Source organism: Pinus tabuliformis, chromosome X (assembly GCF_031772625.1).
Source record: "Pinus tabuliformis cultivar Carrire ecotype Pingquan chromosome X, CPIR1, whole genome shotgun sequence".
NCBI classification, from domain to species: Eukaryota; Viridiplantae; Streptophyta; class Pinopsida; order Pinales; family Pinaceae; genus Pinus; species Pinus tabuliformis.
Window position 1 is genome coordinate 1023612620 of NC_142308.1, and position 19585 is coordinate 1023632204.

Below are 19585 nucleotides of genomic sequence, written 5' to 3' on the forward strand. Positions count from 1 at the left end.
CTAAGTTGTTGCATTCCTGTATAAGTTTAGATTAGTGGTATTAGAGCAGTCTTCTCTTTCTTTGTTTTTCTTTGCATGTCCCCAACGAGGTCAAGGTATAAGGAGTTAGGGCTTGATCTAGTTGAACAATTGCAAGATCAACCTTGCAAAACCCGAAGACCTCCCATGGTGGAAGAAAAGAAAGATGAGCGGTAGGAGATCCTTTCAAACTGTTGCTCGAGGAAGCCCTCGAGCGATAGAGGGACCCGATGATGGATAACTTTTCCCAGATCCTTCGAGGGCTACCCACAGGCAATGCATCTTCATCCAACAGCCACTCTGGAGGCACCACTCCTTTTAAGGTACAATTTAACTTTGATATTCCCATATTTGAAGGCTTGATAGATGTAGACACCGTAGATAAATGGTTAAATTTGTTGGAAGGATATTTTTAAGTTCACAACTTTTCCAATCGGGAAAAGATTACTTTTGCACTTCTCAAAGTTGCCCCACATGTCAAGGACTAGTGGGAAACCTACTGTGAACAAAAGGATGAGGGTGAACCCTTGTTGTTTTCAGCTGCACCCACTTGGCATTCTTTCTGAGACGCCATCAAGGAACAATATTACCCTGTCAAGAGCTATGAAGACAAATACATAAAGTGGACCATGCTATGATAGGGAAGGGACCAAGATGTGCCAGAGTTAACAAATATTTTCCATACCCTTCGCACAGAGCTGGGTATCAAGGATACTGAGCAGCATTTGGTTCTCAAGTACCGCAACTGTCTACATAAGTACATCCAGGATGAGATGGAGTTCCTGGACATTTCCTCGCTTGACACGGCATATCGATACACTGTCAAGATTGAGTAGAAGTTTAGAAAAAATAAGCAGGACTTTGGATCTACAAATCTAAAGCATTGAAAATGTGCCCCCAAACCATAGAACAAAGGACCAAGCCAAGGCAAGGCTACCCATGACAGTCCACCAAAGTCTTTAGCAAAGAACAATGCCACGAAGACAAAGGACATGGGAAAATGGTCTGAGTTCCATAAGAGCTCCACTCACAATACAAGTGGGTGTCGGGCCAAGTAGTCATTGGTGGCCAAGCTGAAGGATTTTGAATAAGACACAAATTTTGACTCTAAATCAAAACTCCATAAAAGAAATGACAAAGGGAAACAGATCACTGATGTGGAGCCCAGTGCCACTATGACCACCACAAAGATCCAAAAGATTGAGCTGAAGATCCAAAGGAGGGGGAACGCCTCTTCCAATCATAGATGTGGGTGAAGGTTTCTTTGTTGTAGTTCATTATTGACAGTGGGAGCCAAAAGAACCTCATTTCAGTAGAGGTCATGAAGTGGTTGGGCCTAAAGACTACAACACATACATAGCCGTACACCATCAGATGGCTTCACCAAGGACGAGATCTTCACGTGAGCCAACAATGTCACCTTCCCTATAGCATCAAGCCCTTCACAAATGAGGTAATGTGTGATGTTGCTCCTCTTGAAGTTTGTGATGTATTGTTAGGAAAACCATACTTCTGGAAGCGACATGCTGTATATGAGTCTAGACCTCGCTCTGTGATTTTTACTTTGGCTAATAAGTTGTACAAGATACTGGAGGTAGCCCCGCCTACCGCCTTCTCTTTGATCACTGCAAAGCAATCCAGTGAGATCATTTCCTAGACCAAGAAATTTGTTTTCCTTATGATTCGCCCCTAGGGCAAGAAGAAGGTTGTGGCCATGGAATCCAGGCAGGGCTCCTTTGCATAGCAACAACAGATGGACAAGGTCATGGAGGAGTACAAGGATATTTTTTCCTCACCCACAAGGGTACCTCTGCATTGTCACGTCAAGCATTCCATCAATCTGAGCTCGAGCATCAATGCCCAATGGACTGATCTATCGATGCTCTGTTGTGGAGAATGATGAGATCAAGAGTTCGATTCAGGAACTATTGTAGAAAGGGCACATCAGGCCAATCTCACCACCTTATGGGAGCCTGATTGTATTGGTATAGAAGAAGGATGGGACCTGGAGGCTCTGTATTGACTATCGGGTGCTGAACAAGATCACTATCTGAAATAGGTACCTGATCTCACGGATTAATGACCTTATGGACTAACTTAAAGGGGAAAAATATTTTAGCAAGATTGACTTGAATTCAGGTTATCACAAGGTGCCTATCGAACCCTTCGATGTGTGGAAGGTTGCCTTCAAATCCAAGGAGGGCCTTTTCGAATGGTTGGTCATGTCGTTCAGATTGACGAATGCCCCTCCAACCTTCATGAGACTAATGGAGGACATCTTGCGACCCTTCACCAATGCATTCGTGGTGGTGTATTTAGATGACAACTTGATCTTCAGCCAAAGTTGGGAAGAGCACCTCCACCATATTCAAAGGTCCTTCAAACCCTGTGACAACCCAAGCTGTGTGCTAACATGGAGAAATGCACCTCTGGCCTGACCCAGGTTAAATATCTGGGATACATCATTGATGAGCAAGGTGTACATGTGGACCCATCTAAGATATGAGTCATTCAGGATTTCCTAGCCCCAACCACTTTAACAGAGCTCCGCAACTTTTTTGGTCTTGCCTATTTCTACACTAGGTTCGTGTTGGGGTTCTCTCATATCACTTGGCCTTTAAGTCAATTCACCAAGGGAGGAGCGAAAACAAAGTTTTTTTGGTCGGAAACCCAACAAAAAGTGTTATCCTCCTTGAAGAATCGCCTCTATTTTGCACCAGTGCTCACATTACCAGACCTACAACAACCATTTGAGATTGAGATGGATGCCTCTGACTATGCTATTGGTGTGGTTATTACTGAGCATGGGCATCCAGTGGCTTACCACAGTGAGACACTTTCAGACACAGTCCGAAAGTACCCCACCTACGAAAAATAAATTTATTCCATTATGCGGGCCTACCGTTAATGGAAGCATTATATTATAGGGAAGGAAACAGTCATCCACATAGACCACCAACCTCTATAGTTCATACAGACACAAGGGAAGTTGCAGAATAATCGCCATCAGAAATGGTCCACCTATTTGCAACACTTCCATTTGAACATTAAGTATAAGAAGGGTAGCACCAATAACGTCGCTACTTGCCTCAACCGACCATCGGTCATTGTGCTAATCATTGTGGGCATGAGACATCGGGGTGGCAACATCTTTACAAGAGCGATCCAGAATTTGACAACATATACCAAACACTTCTGGAAGGGAAGAAAGTTCCAAATTTTCACCTTCAGGATGGACTGTTATGACACCTAGGACACATCTATGTTCCTTCAAGTGAGCGTGCCAAGATAATTTTGGAGGTGCACTACAATAAGGTCGTTGGACATTTCAGAGTAGATAAAATAGTGGCAGTATTACAGAGGCATTTTTATTGGCTGAAACTTCATCAGGATGTTGGGAAGTACATTAGGTCCCGCACCGCCTGTGCCATTTCCAAATCAACCATCAAGAAGAAAGGCCTGTATACTCCTCTACTTACTCCTAACTGACCTTGGGAATCTATCTCCATGGATTACATGTCGGGCCTTCCTTCTACTAATCACAGTAACGATTGTGTTTTCATGGTCGAAGATAGATTCTCTAAGATGGCCATCATGACAGCCTACAAGAAGTGTATCACAGTAGAGGCCGCTGCTAAACTCTTCTTTGAGCGAGTGTGGGTACACTCTGGGATCCCATAGTCCATTGTCTTAGATCAAGTCAACAGATTCCTGAGTGCATTGTGGTCATGTCTCTCGTCAATTCTTGATACAAAACTTACTAAGTCCATGACTTTCCATCCCAAAAATGACGGCCACATAGAGGTTGTCAACAAGATGATTATACACATTCTGCGCATGTACAACTCAAAGCATCCACGCACATGGGATGAAAGTCCCTCCTATGTCCAACACAGCTATAACAAAGCTCTCCATAACTCAACAAGCCACATCCCCTTTTAGGTAGGGCTAGGATTTCAACCATTATGCTAGATTGATGTGGCCATACCATTTGCAGCCACTTAGGTAGATTCGACTCACGTTCAATCCGAGGATGAAAGGGCTAACAACTTCATTGAGTGCATTCAACACATCCACCAACAGGTCCATGATATACTGGACAGAACTAATGCTAAGTAAAAGCAGCACCATGATTAACATTAAGTGTCGCACAAGTTCCAATTGGGTGACAAAGTTTGGCTACATTTGCAGAAGGAGAGCCTTGCTGTACCCCATCGTAAGCTTCGCCCATTCCGATATGGTCCATACACCATCACCAAGGTCATTGGTGACAATGCCTTCAAGATCAACATCCCACCATTCCTTGGTTTGCACCCAGTTTTCAATGCAGATCATCTTCGGCCATACTTTCCACCATTGTTGGACATGTGACATTACAAAATAGCTCACAAAAACATAGCTCAACCCGGACTGCATGGAACAGGCCACAACTGATCGGATCATGGACACACAGATGAAGAACACTTGCGAACAGAGGATACAGTTATACCAAGTTATCAAAGTAGGCTAACTCCTTCACTAGGGCAAGTGGTTCACCAGTGTTATCGGGAAAAGTGTCTATTTAGAACTGCTCTATCCCACTAAGGTGTGACAGCTGCCTTAGAAACAAATAGAGAAAACTACTTTTGTATCTCCTTTATGAACTATAAATAAAGAGGAATAGGAAGAACCAACCTGTGTCTTACGCTAGTCCTTTGATCCAATCTCTCTCCTCTTTGACAGCTTCCAGCTACCTGCTCCCTTACTTGCCCAGCTTCACCAAGTACCTGTAAGATCACAGAAGAAGGAAACTATACAAAGACATGGATTTATATTCATAAATAACTTAGGATCAGATTTAAGTTAACCATACAAATGTAACAAGCATCAATGATACAAAAGCATGGAGAAGAAACTCAAATAGTTTTTATTGATATACAAGAAGATCCAGGAGGAGTTACAACCGATGATTCCTGACCCAGCATCAACCTCCGAGCAAAGAAGCCCCTCTTCACCTCCAACAAAGCATAGATCACCCAATTCTCTGATGTTTATCTCAAAACCAACAGCAATTCCTTACAATGTGCAAAATTCCAGCCTCTGGATCTCCGGGATGAGGGATCCATATATAGATGTATGCAAGGAGGATGAGTCAGCTTGTGATTTGATTAGTGGCTTCTCTCTGTCAGTTCTTTCTTCCACTTGGAGACTGAAGGCCTCTTACTCATCCTTGGTCGAATTCAGTGAGGCAAGTGTCATAGGAGAAGATTCTGGAAGCTTCCATTGTCCCTCCACCTCGCGGAATGACACTGCCATTTGTTATTTCCCGCTCAACGCACCCTGGTAGTGCATTTAGGTGCGTTGCAACGCACCTAGCCAGTGGATTTAGGTGCTATGCAACGCACTTAGCTAGTGGAGCAGCTGAAATGATCCTGTTTTGACTTATTCTGAGCAGTTTCTGGTGGAGAACTTCTGGGAGAAGCTGTAATTTGTTGACCTTGTTCCTTTAGGGGTTAGAACAACACTTTTAGGGACTTAGGAGCCCTTGGTTTATGGACATTTCATGCTTAGAGCTGTAAGGCACAAAAATGTCTATAACAACCAGGGACTGGGTTTAATAGAAATTTCCTCACCTCATGGAGGCTCTGCATGCAATGGGGACCATTGCTTCCTAAGGGGGGAGGAATGATCCAGGTAGATATTGGTGGCCACCCACATATTCCACCTAGACTCCCCAGTTAGTTTCATCTATTTCTTTGTTCATTTTAACATTTACTATTTTTAGTAGTTTTTCAGGTCCTAAACTTCTGGAGCAGTTTTGATCCCCTAAACGAAGTTTCTGAGGTTCACGGAAAGTCCACAGCCATACATAGGGGCTTGCGGTGAAACCTGTAGTACTCAGCGAGACCTTCCAAAAAAGGTATTGTATGCACCAAATGAAGATAATATGACCAAGTTATGACCCCAAGAAGTTGGCTGCCCAACTAACCCCAACGGGTTCAAAACCCTTGGTGTTACATCTCCTGGGGTTAGGGTTTTGGTTGTTTACGGTTTTCTGATGTTTTCCAATAATAAATAGTCCCTTGAGCCTCATTGTAACACAATTCATAGGCATGTAGTCGCCACATCTCTTCTCAAAGATAAACTACCATCGCTCGAGCTATCTTATTTCCATTCTGTTTGTAAGCATAGTTCAATATTTTTCTATTAATGAAATGAAGTATTTTTTGTTGCATCTCTATGTTTATGATTATATCTATAAGTTGTTGCGTTCCTATTTAAGTTCAGATCAAATGGAATGATTACTGGATTGCACATATGATGATGTGACATGATAGGTGGAAAAATTAGAGTGTGACACATGGGAAGGCGTGTTGACATGACTAATAGGTGGAAGCACCAGAACGTGACACATGACAGAGCTAATGTGGCACAAATTTGGTGCTAATGTGGAAAGGTAATGTGGAGAGTGAGTGGGCTAATTATGTGGCATACACATGGTCCAATTGAATACTCACATGTGGTCCAATCATTCATTGCAATGTGGTAGCTTGAATTGAACAAAAAGGGCCTTATTGACCATGGAAGGACCATGTAGGAAGATCAAACCCTCGACCTAATTGGTACAAGTCAAACAATTTACCACAACACAAATTGTTGTCTATTACAAGCATTATGGAACAAAATTTTATTTAAAGTTGGTGAAACTATATTGTATTAAAAATGGCATTGGGCGAGATCGACCCCACGACGTTGACCTAATAGCCCAAACCAATTTACCAATGAATCAATGGTTGCAATTGGGTAGTGAGATGAAAGGTTATATATTTAAAGTTTATTGTTACCTAATTTCCCAAAATGGACCAACCTCAGGTTTGACCCTGTGACCTCCCCACCGACAGTTCAATGACTTAACCAACATGCTACTAAACTACTTGAAATAACAAGTGCTGGTAATTTATATTTGAAGTGTAAATCTTACCAAAGCCCACAAAATTACCAAAGTCAACAGGTTCAACCTTGCAACTTGGTGTATATATAATAGGATTTTTTTTGCATTCCACCAAGGAGGCCGCAGGTTAATACGTTGTTGAGGATTTTTTTTGCATTCCTCCAAGGATGTCCGAGGTTAAAAATTATTGCAGGGGTATTCTTTTATGCAAAGTTTGAATACCAAAGACCGAACAATGGGAAGGTTTGGATTTAACCCAAGACCTTTTGTTCAACAAATCTGTGCTTTTACCAATGCACAAGAAAGTGTGTTTTGTGGAAATGTTTTTTACCAAGAGTTTTTGGGCTATTAGTTCTCTGTGTAATTTTGAAGGAAATGAAATGATTCACATTATAATAATGGATCAAATGCATAAATGAGTGGGCCCAAAGATGTAGCCCAAATTGGGTGAACTATGTTATCAAGATGTGTCTCTCTGTCTTTCTTCTTACTATTCATTTCTGAATTCTACTTTTTAATTGCTCAATAACATTTTGAATTTATGATAAATGCATTCACACTTAAGTTATTGTGAATTAGTGAGTGTAATTTTAAGAAAAAATGGTCAAAGCTTCATTCATGGATTCAAAGGATTTTCACCTAACCTCCTATGATAATAAGGCAATTACCACCTCATCAACCACTAATTTTTTATAGTACTCTGAATGGTCATTACCAAGTTATCCCTTTAATATGTTAAAGACCACAAAATAATCATAGATAGATCCTCCTCGTTTATCTCCACTCTAATTAAGATAAAGTAGGTCACAATAGTATTAAATGCATTCAGGTGCATAACTATAAAAGTTATCTGGTGCTACAAAAGTTCTCTTTAATATTATAAGATTCTCATTAGCACTACATAAGTTATTCGCAAGATTATAGAATTCTTATAGGTGCTACAAAAGTTCTCTAACACTATAATGTTTTCTCTACAATGTTGCATAAATACTCCACAATATTGTATTGAGATAATTTCTCCAAACCATTACAAGGTATAAGCACTTTTCCTAACAATTAATGTTACTTTTTAAAACAAAAATATTATACTAATTAAATAACATTATTTAAAATATATAAGTTTATCTTGATGCCTATACATCCATTATCACTTTAGCATGTATCAAATCAACTATTTAATCCACCATGGTCACCATTGAGATAAAATTGTAGCCATAACTCCTTTGTAAAGTTCTTATTTTAATTGAAATTTTATTATTTATTAAACACTAACCTTCAAAAAAAATATTACTAAAATATTAAACTTTATTTTAATATTTTATTATTAACTTTTAAATTTAAAATAATTTTCGAAATTTAAAAAATAAAATTAAAAATTTCCCTTACTTTTATTTTATATACGTGTTTTTTAAAATCATTTTATTTTGATAGTAAATTTATATAAACTAATATCTAAAAAGAATCCACGATAATACACTTTTTCTACCTACCATCGACTTCCATTGAAATTCTAACGTACTTTAAATATGATTGGTAATTATTATAGAATATTTTATTACACCATTATCTCAATGACAACCTTTAGTGATAAAGTTATATATTTTCTTTATTCATTTTCCTTACAAAAATAATACACTTTTACCTTAACCTCCCACCTTAAGACACCTTAAGACTGAAAGCATACTTTCGGTTTGATGTCCGACCTTCATGATGATAACATAATTTTAATTTAATGTCCCATTTACAGGCGCGCATACTTTTCCATTTATATACACACACGCTTTACTTTAGTGTCTCATTTACAGTGGAAAAAACAATGAAAGTCCTCGGTAGCGCGGAAGAAACCGAGAATTACCTGCGAATATTATCGAGTACCTTCCTGGAAAGAAAAAGAACGCCGAATATCGAATGTCGTTGTAACAGAAGTAAAGCATATCCAATACCATATAATAGGGTTCCTAGGGTACTGTACTCTCTGTGTCTCTATATATATAGACACAGACGGATCGATCGATCAGTCATTGCAAGGAATTATTGCCATCAATCTCTGATAGCATACACAACGTCGAGAATGGCGCTACCTTCATCCGCCCAAGCAGCCAACATTGCAGCTCCCGCTCCTGCGCATCGCCCTGCAGCGGCCAGATCCTCATCTTTGAGCCGCTCACTTCCCTCTGTCTTCAAGGTTTGTTTTTGTACTATTCATATTTTTTTCACTTTCTAATATAATTTGAATGATGTGTTTTCTGTTGGGTATTTTTTCAACGGGGAAAATACCAAAACCAATTATGCAAATACCACAGAGCCAATGCTCTGTTTCATTTCTTCCAGGACCTTTGCACAGGGAACCTCTTAAAAACAAAATGACTCAACAGTCTATTACACAGCCATAAAAATATTTCTATTGATTACAATATAAAGCCTGATACAAACTTCATCCTCTTTGCTGAGAGGGATTCACCACAAAAATTTCAACCAATAAAAAAAAACTACTCTGTCTCCTCAGAATTTTCTGAGCTGGGTTTACTGCTGTAAAACCCATTTTCACATTTGCTAGTGTAAAACTATTTTACACATACTGATGTAAAATATTTTTACATTTACATCTGAGTGAAATCCTTTTTTTTACATTCCTGGATTTTCACATTACATAAAAAAACTTATGCGTTCTTTTTCTTTTTGCATCTCAATGCAAATCCAATTTCATTAATAAAATCTATGCACTACTGTGCAATGTTTTCACCTGCTTCATGTGCGCTCCCCTCATTTTTCATTTATGCACTGCTGTGCATTCAATACAATATCACACAAAACTTGCTGGAGATCTACGCGGCCACTACTCCATTACATTCTTTTTCTTTGCTCTCTCTTGCGCATACAGTACGCAGCCTCAATGAGCATCACAAAAAAAACTCACACAGCAACTACACTAACTCTGCCACAATACATTGTTATATATTAAAACATACAAAATGCATAGTGCGTATGCCCAATGCACAAAACTACACACACGCTTACATAGCATATATAAAAAACATATATAAAAAATATATATCGTATGTGCCCATAACCATTTAAGAGGGCCACCAAAAATTACGTAAAGCATTAAAAACATTAACTCCTCCATTCTCGGCGGTCAACCAAAACTTGACTTTTACTTTACGCAAAAAATTTGATTTGATGCAGGCGGGGAGCAGCTTCATTGATGAACGGCGGAGGACAGTCAGGCTGATCGGACGGCGATGGTTGATATCGGAAGACCAACTTATGCTGAACATTAACTCCCGAGATTCTTACGTTGCGTTACGTCAGGGCTGAACCACGTGTCGGCTCCAAATTTTCTCGGGCCCTTGTGTACGAAAACCATTCTCTGCAGGAAGGCGGTCCGAGAAGTCTTTAACCTGGTTTGTGGTTTTGCTGGCGGTTTTGGTTGATAGCGTACGGCAGCGTTGAAATTAGATTTCAACACTCCCCTTTAATTTCAACAGCTGGGCATTCAATCTTACCCAAACACTTCCTCACATGGAGGGATTCACCAACTGCTGTTACAATAACATCTTCCTCACATAGAGGGATTCACCAACTGCTTCTGATGCAGTTCACAAACAAACAAAGTTGTCTTCCTCTTAATAGAGGGATTAACCTGAAACTGTGCTTAAGAGCACCTTCCTCATGACAGAGGGATTCACCTGTTACTATGCTGAAAAGCATCATCCTCTTGATAGAGGGATTTACCACACTATGCTGAAAAGCATCTTCCTCTCAACAGAGGGATTCACTAATGACAATGTGCTGAAAAGCACCTTCCTCTTTAACAGAGGGTTTCACCAAATGACTGCTTCAAATGCAGTTCCAAAACAAACAATCATTGCACTGCTGTGTGTGCAAACTCATTACATTGTTCTTTTATGCTGCTGTATGTTCTCTGCTGCACTATTGTGCCATCTTCTTTACTGCGTCTACCCCACACTGCTGTGTCTACACTTGCTGTTGTGTTGCTGCACTTCACTTACATTTCTTTGCAAACTCTGCATTGCTGTGCATTCTTCAAAGACATAATACTCTGTCTTTTCTGGAACAATTATTCTGTCCCACCTTACAAATTTACACTGCTGTGTGTAAACATCTCTTATATTCACTGCTGTTGCATATGTTGCATTTCAATTCAATGAACAACAAATTCATTACATTTACCTTTACTGTTGTAAGGAAAATTTCTTTTGCATGTGCTGCTGTTCAAAACTTCTTGCTGCTGCATTGCCTCTGCAATTTGCACTATGGCTGTCTTTTGTTTCATCATACTGCTGTGCCCATACTCTTGGCACTTCATTCTCCATAAAAAAAATAACACAGGCTGCTGCCTTTTCTTATGCACCCTTGCTTTACACAATCTTAGTCTTCATTTTTTTTAATTACACAATGCACTGTTGTGCAATTCCTTTCATTTTCTGCTGCCATACACATTCTCATTCATCCATGTGCATTAAAATCTGCTGTCCGTGTTTTTCTTTATGCATTTCTTTGCATGCTGCATTGCATATGAAGAAAAACATTACATTTTTTTTACTGCTGTGTAAAAAATTTCATTGCATTCTCAGCCACTGGGCATTTACGCTCTACTGCGTTTTGCCTTCTTCTCATTTTCTTCTCACTGTTTTGCATTTTCATTCCCAATACAAAACATTTCAATCTGCTGTGTATTATACTCACTCTGCTGTGAGTATATTCTCTCACTTTATATAAAAGGAAAACTACATTCCATTGCTATGCATTTCAATGCATGTGCTCCATAACAAAAAAATTTCAAACTGTTGTTTTATGTTTTGTCCTCCCACTGTTGTGAGGGTCTCCATGCTCTGCATACTTTTCTTCTTGCGCTGCTGCTCTTTACATTTCAGCGCTGCCATCTTTTCTTCTTTATGCATTTCTGTGCATATTGCATAAAAACAAAGCAAAAACATTGCTGATTTCATCACTGCTGCATATTACCTTTTAGAGGGATTAACAAAGATTTCATTTGCAACTGCTGCGCTGCAATACATCCTCCATCAACAAATGACTGTTAATACAGTTCAGCAAACAAAAAAAAATTCAAGCTCCCCTTTAGTGTATGCTTGTCTTCTTTTGGCAGACTCTTCTCAAAATAAATTTAGATCCACTGGGGAGTTCAAGGGGTTTTCAGGTTGCCTTTCCTTCCTTCTCCATACTTGTGTAACTCTCTTCTTTTGCATGGGTCTAGCTTGTGTAAGAGCCCATGTCAAGTTACAGTCACGTGCCATATGCCCAATGTTATGACACTTGAAGCATTCAACTTTATTCATGAATGAGAATTCATGATTTCTTCTTGTGAAATTATTTCTTGGAGATTGTCGGGGACCACAACATCTATCTCCATGAAATGCTCTACAATCTTTTGCCATATGACCAAAGTTTGAACAAGCATAACAATAACCAAAAAATGAACTTTGGTACCTGGGAGATGGAGGTTTCCTTGATGTACTTCTGAAGCCTTGCTGCCTTGAGATCCTTTGATGATCACCATTGCCTCTTGCCTTTTTGCCATCAGCTACATTTCTTCTTGGAGCTGGTTTTCTGCTTGGAGCAGGATTTCTTCTATTGCAACCTTCATTTTTCTCCTTGCCTTTGCTGGAACTAGGAGCATCACCATCTCTTTCTGGCTTCATCACATCTCCTTTGCTTAAAGCATCCTCATCCTTGTTTGAGGGTTCGCCTACATACCCAAGTCCTGATTTATCAAATGGAGATCTGTGATAGCTGAGCATGTCATCCAGAGCTTGAGAGCTCTTCATTATTTTGTTCAGCCCTTCAACCTTCTTCCTGAGGAGGACAATCTCTTCTTCTAACTTTTCACATTCATTACTTTTCTTTGCAAGTTGTTCCTCAGTTTCTTCCTTGCTACGAGTAGCTTCAGCTGCTACTATTTTGAAGGAGATAATATCTGTCTTCATTTTGGAGATTTCTGCTTGACTGCTCTCCATTTTCTTTTCAGCTCCTTGTGCCTGCTTCCTGGCTTCTTGTAGTTCGGACTTAAGGGAGGAGACCTCTACCTTGTACTGTCCAATCTCTTCTGCAAGTTTCTTCACTCTCATGTGCCTTTGTTCAAGTTGACTTGTCAAGGCATCTGCCTGCTTCTTTGCTTCATTCAGCTGATTTGTCATAGATATGACTTCTTCATGATGTTTCTTCTTGCATTGGTCAAGATCCTTCTTGAGCTTGACTAGCTCTTCATCCCTTTCCTTTACTTGAAGCTTGATGAGGTCAATCTTTTCATTCTCAGCTTCTATGATGGGTTCTTCTTGACTCATTGTCATGGTCAGTGCTCCCTTTGTATGAAGGTCATGCAGTCTGTCCCATATATCCTTTGCTGATGTATATTTTCCTAGATTCCTCTTCACAGAATCAGGGAGTCCATCCAAGATTAGTTTTACTGCTTGTGCATCATACTCCATGGATTCTTCATCCATCTTGCTGTCATCAATCACTGACTCCCAGACTTCAATCCCCTCAGACATTAGGAAAGTCCTCATCACTATTTCCCATACATCAAAGTTTCCATCAAACTTTGGAGTTTCAAATAGAATGTATTCAAATGGATTGCCTTCTATTTTAGTAGAGGGGGGAGACACATTTTTAACAGCCCTGGAGGCTTTCTTCTTTGACCTTGCCATTCTTATCTAGGCTTTAAATACTTGACTGTGTTTTCTTTTAAATCACTGACTGTTCCTTCAACAATAACAGAAAGGAAAGCTTTGAGAAATACCTTAACCCTTTTGGCTGTGGCTTCACATTGCTGGAGAGCCTTCACTGCTGCAACAACACCTTCCTTCAGCTTCTTTGAGTCTTCAAAGAGCCTGGACTAGCTCTGATACCACTGTTGGGTATTTTTTCAACGGGGAAAATACCAAAACCAATTATGCAAATACCACAGAGCCAATGCTTTGTTTCATTTCTTCCAGGACCTTTGCACAGGGAACCTCTTAAAAACAAAATGACTCAACAGTCTATTACACAGCCATAAAAATATTTCTATTGATTACAATATAAAGCCTGATACAAACTTCATCCTCTTTGCTGAGAGGGATTCACCACAAAAATTTCAACCAATAAAAAAAAACTACTCTGTCTCCTCAGAATTTACTGAGCTGGGTTTACTGCTGTAAAACCCATTTTCACATTTGCTGGTGTAAAACTATTTTACACATACTGCTGTAAAATATTTTTACATTTACATCTGAGTGAAATCCTTTTTTTTACATTCCTGGATTTTCACATTACATAAAAAAAACTTATGCGTTCTTTTTCTTTTTGCATCTCAATGCAAATCCAATTTCATTAATAAAATCTATGCACTACTGTGCAATGTTTTCACCTGCTTCATGTGCGCTCCCCTCATTTTTCATTTATGCACTGCTGTGCATTCAATACAATACCACACAAAACTTGCTGGAGCTCTGCGCGGCCACTACTCCATTACATTCTTTTTCTTTGCTCTCTCTTGCGCATACAGTGCGCAGCCTCAATGAGCATCACAAAAAAAACTCACACAGCAACTACACTAACTCTGCCACAATACATTGTTATATATTAAAACATACAAAATGCATAGTGCGTATGCCCAATGCACAAAACTACACACATGCTTACATAGCATATATAAAAAATATATATCGTATGTGCCCATAACCATTTAAGAGGGCCACCAAAAATTATGTAAAGCATTAAAAACATTAACTCCTCCATTCTCGGCGGTCAACCAAAACTTGACTTTTACTTTACGCAAAAAATTTGATTTGATGCAGGTGGGGAGCAGCTTCATTGATGAACGGCGGAGGACAGTCAGGCTGATCGGACGGCGATGGTTGATATCGGAAGACCAACTTATGCTGAACATTAACTCCCGAGATTCTTACGTTGCATTACGTCAGGGCTGAACCACGTGTCGGCTCCAAATTTTCTCGGGCCCTTGTGTACGAAAACCATTCTCTGCAGGAAGGCGGTCCGAGAAGTCTTTAACCTGGTTTGTGGTTTTGTTGGCGGTTTTGGTTGATAGCGTACGGCAGCGTTGAAATTAGATTTCAACATTTTCTCTTTAAAAAAATTACAAGTTTAAAATTAATAAATCCCTTATCCTACAAACCACTAAAATAATAATTTAACTTAACTTTCACCTTAAAAATAATAATAATACTACTAACAATCATCTTATGTGCCCTGCAGAGAGCTGAAATATCAGAGTTTTCGGGGCTGAAAACGACATCTGGTTGTATCACATATGGAAGACAAGCACGGGAGAACAACCTCAGCCTCTTTGATGCGGTTGCCTCACAGGTTTTAGCTAAGGTGAGTAATTACTATTCCCAATCTTATCCACTCATCACAGCTCGCGCCGCCAATATTTGCTGATGCATTTTATTTGGTAACTGAAATAATCAGGCTGGAAACTCAGGAGCCGTGAGAGGAGAAACCGTTGCAAAGATGAAAGTCGCTATCAACGGATTCGGACGCATTGGCCGCAATTTTATGCGTTCCTGGCATGGCCACAAGCGCTCGCCTCTTGAAATCGTCGCCATCAATGATATTACTGGTGTTGAAAATGTATGTTATAATAGGGGAGGGGAGGCCGTTCATATATATATATATATATATATATTCTCCATATGTTTAGATGGCATTTCTTTTCCATATTTATGAAACTGAGCGTATAGTTTTACTTTGAATTGTGAATGCAGGCTGCTCACCTTCTGAAGTATGACTCAATTCTGGGTAAATTTGATGCTGATGTGGAGGGCGTATTTAAAGCTGATGGGAGTGGCTACAGAAGCATGCACGTGGGTGGGAAGCCAATCTATGTTCTTTCTGAGAAAGACCCCTCGCAATTGCCATGGGCGAACCTCGGTGTTGACCTTGTCATCGAGGTAAGGGCTTATATATCTTGAAATACATATATTATGCTTCGAATACGTAGTAACTATAGTTGACATAGATATAGTTGAGCCTGAATTAATGCAATCCAATGATGCAGGCGACCGGAAAGTTTACAGAGAGAACCCAAGCTGAGAAGCACATTGGAGCGGGGGCTAAAAAGGTGATCATTACAGCACCTGGGAGGGGCGACGATATTCCCACATATGTTGTGGGAATCAATGACAGCGAATACTCTCACGACGAGCACAACATCATTAGGTTAAAAAAGCAAACCATCATTTCATTCCTTTCTCAGAGTCATGTCACTTTCATCAATCTTTATAATCTTTTGACCATTGAGTTTTACCAGGGCAAAACGGAGAAAGATCTGCAGGTTGCCCGAATGTGTTCCAATAATATTCGTCATAGATAGTTCCGATTCAAATTTTAGTGCTGTAGAATTATTTTGTGTGTGTGTTAAAGAAGATATTTGATTTCTGGTTTCTCACCGAAGTCTTTTTCTCTTTTCCAATCTTTACAAACACTAAAAGATAATAATATCAATCCTTACTTGATTTTGACATAACATAACTTACGTTTTGCAGTAATGGCTCTGGCATAGTAAATTGCCTTGCTCCCTTAATCAAAATACTGAACGACGAGTTCGGTGGTAAGTAATTGCTTCCTGATTTATGGTATTTGTTTTAGGAGATTAATTCTGTTAAGGGTGGCTACAAATATTTCGCTAAGGGCTTAATAGATCTATCTAAGTGCTTAATTGATTAAAACAAGAACAAAATCGGCCCAGCTATATTGCAGGTATCCATGGAAATTTTACATGGTTATAATTGTATGTCGTCGAAATCGGTCGAGCTTACCAATATAACATAAGAATGGTGTCATGTCGATGTTGCAGGTATAGCGAAAGGGAGTGTGACTGCAACACTTTCATACACCAGCGATCAGGTGATTGGATCGTGTAAAACTTTTTGAAAGAAAACGAGTGCGAAATTTTGAATAGATGGATTCCACAGTTCTTCGTCACATTTTAATAAATCTAGTTCCACTAAATTGATGTTATTAACGTTAATAAAGAATTCGAACCAGACAACTCTTATTGTTTCATATAATTAGATGAATGGTTATGGAAAGGTTTCATTTAAATTTGGGTGACTCAATGCAGAGTCTGTTGGATGCAATACACTGTCACAAGAGAAGAGCAAGGGCGGCAGCGCTAAACATAGTTCCAACAAACATCGATATATCCATTAATACACTCTCTCGAGTGCTGCCCAGCACTCTCAATCTCAACGATAAGTTCAACGGCATTGCTATGCGCGTGCCCACCCCCAAAGTTTCTGTCGTGGACTTGGTGGTCACCGTGGGGAATAAGGGGTTCACTGTAGATGATGTGAAGAAAGCCTTCAAGAAAGCTGCTTCAGATGGACCCCTCCAAGGTATTGTTGCAGTGTGTGACAATCCCTTGGTGTCCATGGACTTTCTCGGTTCCCACGCTTCGGCCATTGTAGATACTACACTCACCATGGTCATGGGAGAGGACATGATCAAAGTGGTCGCTTGGTTTGACAATGAATGGGCTTACAGGTATTCATCTCATAACACAAATATTATGCTTTTAGCAGCAGTGTATTAAATAAATATTGCTCATTTATCATTTTAAACGACTGAAAGTTTCAAACTGGTCAAGAATTAAACCATTAGATATATACAAAAACATATATAGATAATCTGTTGATGCATTTCCTTCTCAGTCCATATTTTTTATTTACCCAACTTTTAGATTAAATAAATGGTTACTTAACTTTGATTATATGTTTCGTTTTGTAATAAACAGCCAAAGAGTTGTAGAGTTTGCACACACGGTGCATGCAAAATATGCAGCGACCTTGGGCGAAGTTCTTGTTCTTGAGGAAGAGGAAATGTGCAGGGTCGATATAGAGGACGTTGAATGCAAAATATACGACATTTAATTCTAGCGTTGGCTACTCCCTCTTTCGACCCTCCCCTTCCCTCATCTTTTAGTCACAGTGCATAATAAGAAGGAAAGAGGAAGAAAATAAAATTAATTTATGTTTTGGTGTTGTTTCGGTGTGATGTTAAAGATATTTGTGATAGAGACTGTGAAAGACCCTCTCAACAACAGGGAAAGAAACATGTTAAGTAGATCTAGAGGAAGAAAACCTATTGCAATCATTGCGACAGAAGTGGCCATCAAAGAGCCATTTGTTGGAGGCTCCATCTAGAGCAGTGCCTTAAAAACAAAGTGTCGGTGCATGAACCTCTTGAAGAAGTTGTTCGATAAGCAAAACCGCCACAAGGTTTTGACCCATTCACCTTGATCAGTGAAAAATGGTTTCTAGATATGTTAGCGTTTCATGGTCGTGCTTTTGTAAATCATTTGTTGCATTTTAAAATGTAAAAGTGATGATGTGTTTTCCATCACTTGTCAAAGCAAAATAGTGTTTGGCCTTATTGTTGTAAATCATGTGTTGCAGTGATGATGTGTTTTCCATCAATTGTTGAAGCAATAATGATATGTTGGCCTTGTTTTCGTAGCTGGGGTATTGTGTCCATCTTGATGTAAACTTGACCACCGAGTAGGTGTTATAAACTTCTGGCAAGTATGGGATGCTTTAGTCATTCATTGGTCATGAAATTCAAGCATGTGATTTGCAAAACAATGTACTACAGGTTACAGAGGTTGCAGGTGTCAGCTCATCGCTTAAGGCTTCGAAGAACAAAGGTGAAGGAGATGGAAGTGAGACCTTTCACGACGCTTGTGATGCAGACAAGGTACAAAGAAGTTGCAGATTATTTTTTATGCTTTTGGAGGAACAAAGCTCCTCAGTGGGGAGGATTGATCCAGGTGGCTCCAAAGACACACATAGGACAAAGAGGGCTTATGGAAGCTTGAAAATCAAATTGATCAAAATGTTTTCGAACTAGGACCAGAGTGTATATCTTGTCATCCTGATCACAACAGTGCGAACGATTCGTCAATCCGAGCTCGTATGAGGGAGAACGAGCTAGTCAAAGTTTTGGTTGAATTTTGCTGATTGGGCAGGCTTAAGGAGGCAACATTTTGTACAAAATTCAGCAACCAAATTCCAGCCAACGTGGGCCAGATTCGGGCGAATTTGTGGCCTGTTTAATTTGAGTCCTTCAGTCAAATTTTAAAATTCTCGAAAATGCCTTATTATCATTAAAAAATAATATCTATATATATATATATATATATATATATATATATATATATATATATATATATATATATATATAAGGGAGGTGGTGGGCCACCACCCCCCCCCACCCCACGCCTCTCCATTATACACCATACATATCAAATTGAGGAGGCCAGTGGGAGTTGAACCCACAATCGGCGAGAGGGTCGGCCCTGCCCACGTGGCGGCCCCACGGCACAACAACCATTAAACCATGTACCAATGAACCCATAGTTAATATGCCAGTGCCCCATTTAATGCGCCAAAACCATAATGTTGTGGATTTAAAAAAAACTGCAATATATTAAAATGGGAGGGGTGGGGTTTGACCACCTGACTCCTCCTCAATAAATTGCCTTATTTACCATTACAACAAACTACTTTGTTGGTAAATTCGCTGGAGAATTTATATAAACTCCATTTGCACAGTGCACCCAGGTAGCATGGAGGAACCAGGACCGGGCACGGA

At 39.6% G+C, this 19585-nt stretch overlaps 1 protein-coding gene across 1 annotated transcript; it reads left to right on the plus strand.

The window, feature by feature from the left end:
• Positions 1-9020: 9020 nt before the first annotated feature.
• LOC149143227 (glyceraldehyde-3-phosphate dehydrogenase A, chloroplastic-like) lies at positions 9021-17977 on the plus strand. The gene is made up of 9 exons (XM_089448755.1): positions 9021-9134; positions 15188-15310; positions 15404-15565; positions 15700-15885; positions 15993-16153; positions 16480-16544; positions 16791-16840; positions 17058-17479; positions 17730-17977. The coding sequence occupies exons 1-9, from the start codon at positions 9021-9023 to the stop codon at positions 17863-17865; spliced, it is 1419 nt and encodes a 472-aa protein (XP_089304881.1). The 3' UTR covers positions 17866-17977.
• The last annotated feature ends 1608 nt before the right edge of the window (positions 17978-19585 follow it).

Excerpts from the sequence above, each read along its gene's own strand:
- LOC149143227 (XM_089448755.1), top strand. The coding sequence starts at position 9,021 with ATGGCGCTACCTTCATCCGCCCAAGCAGCCAACATTGCAGCTCCCGCT. Across the intron at positions 15,311-15,403 it reads CCTCACAGGTTTTAGCTAAG|GCTGGAAACTCAGGAGCCGT; the intron begins GTGAGTAATTAC and ends TGAAATAATCAG. Across the intron at positions 15,886-15,992 it reads GTGTTGACCTTGTCATCGAG|GCGACCGGAAAGTTTACAGA; the intron begins GTAAGGGCTTAT and ends CCAATGATGCAG.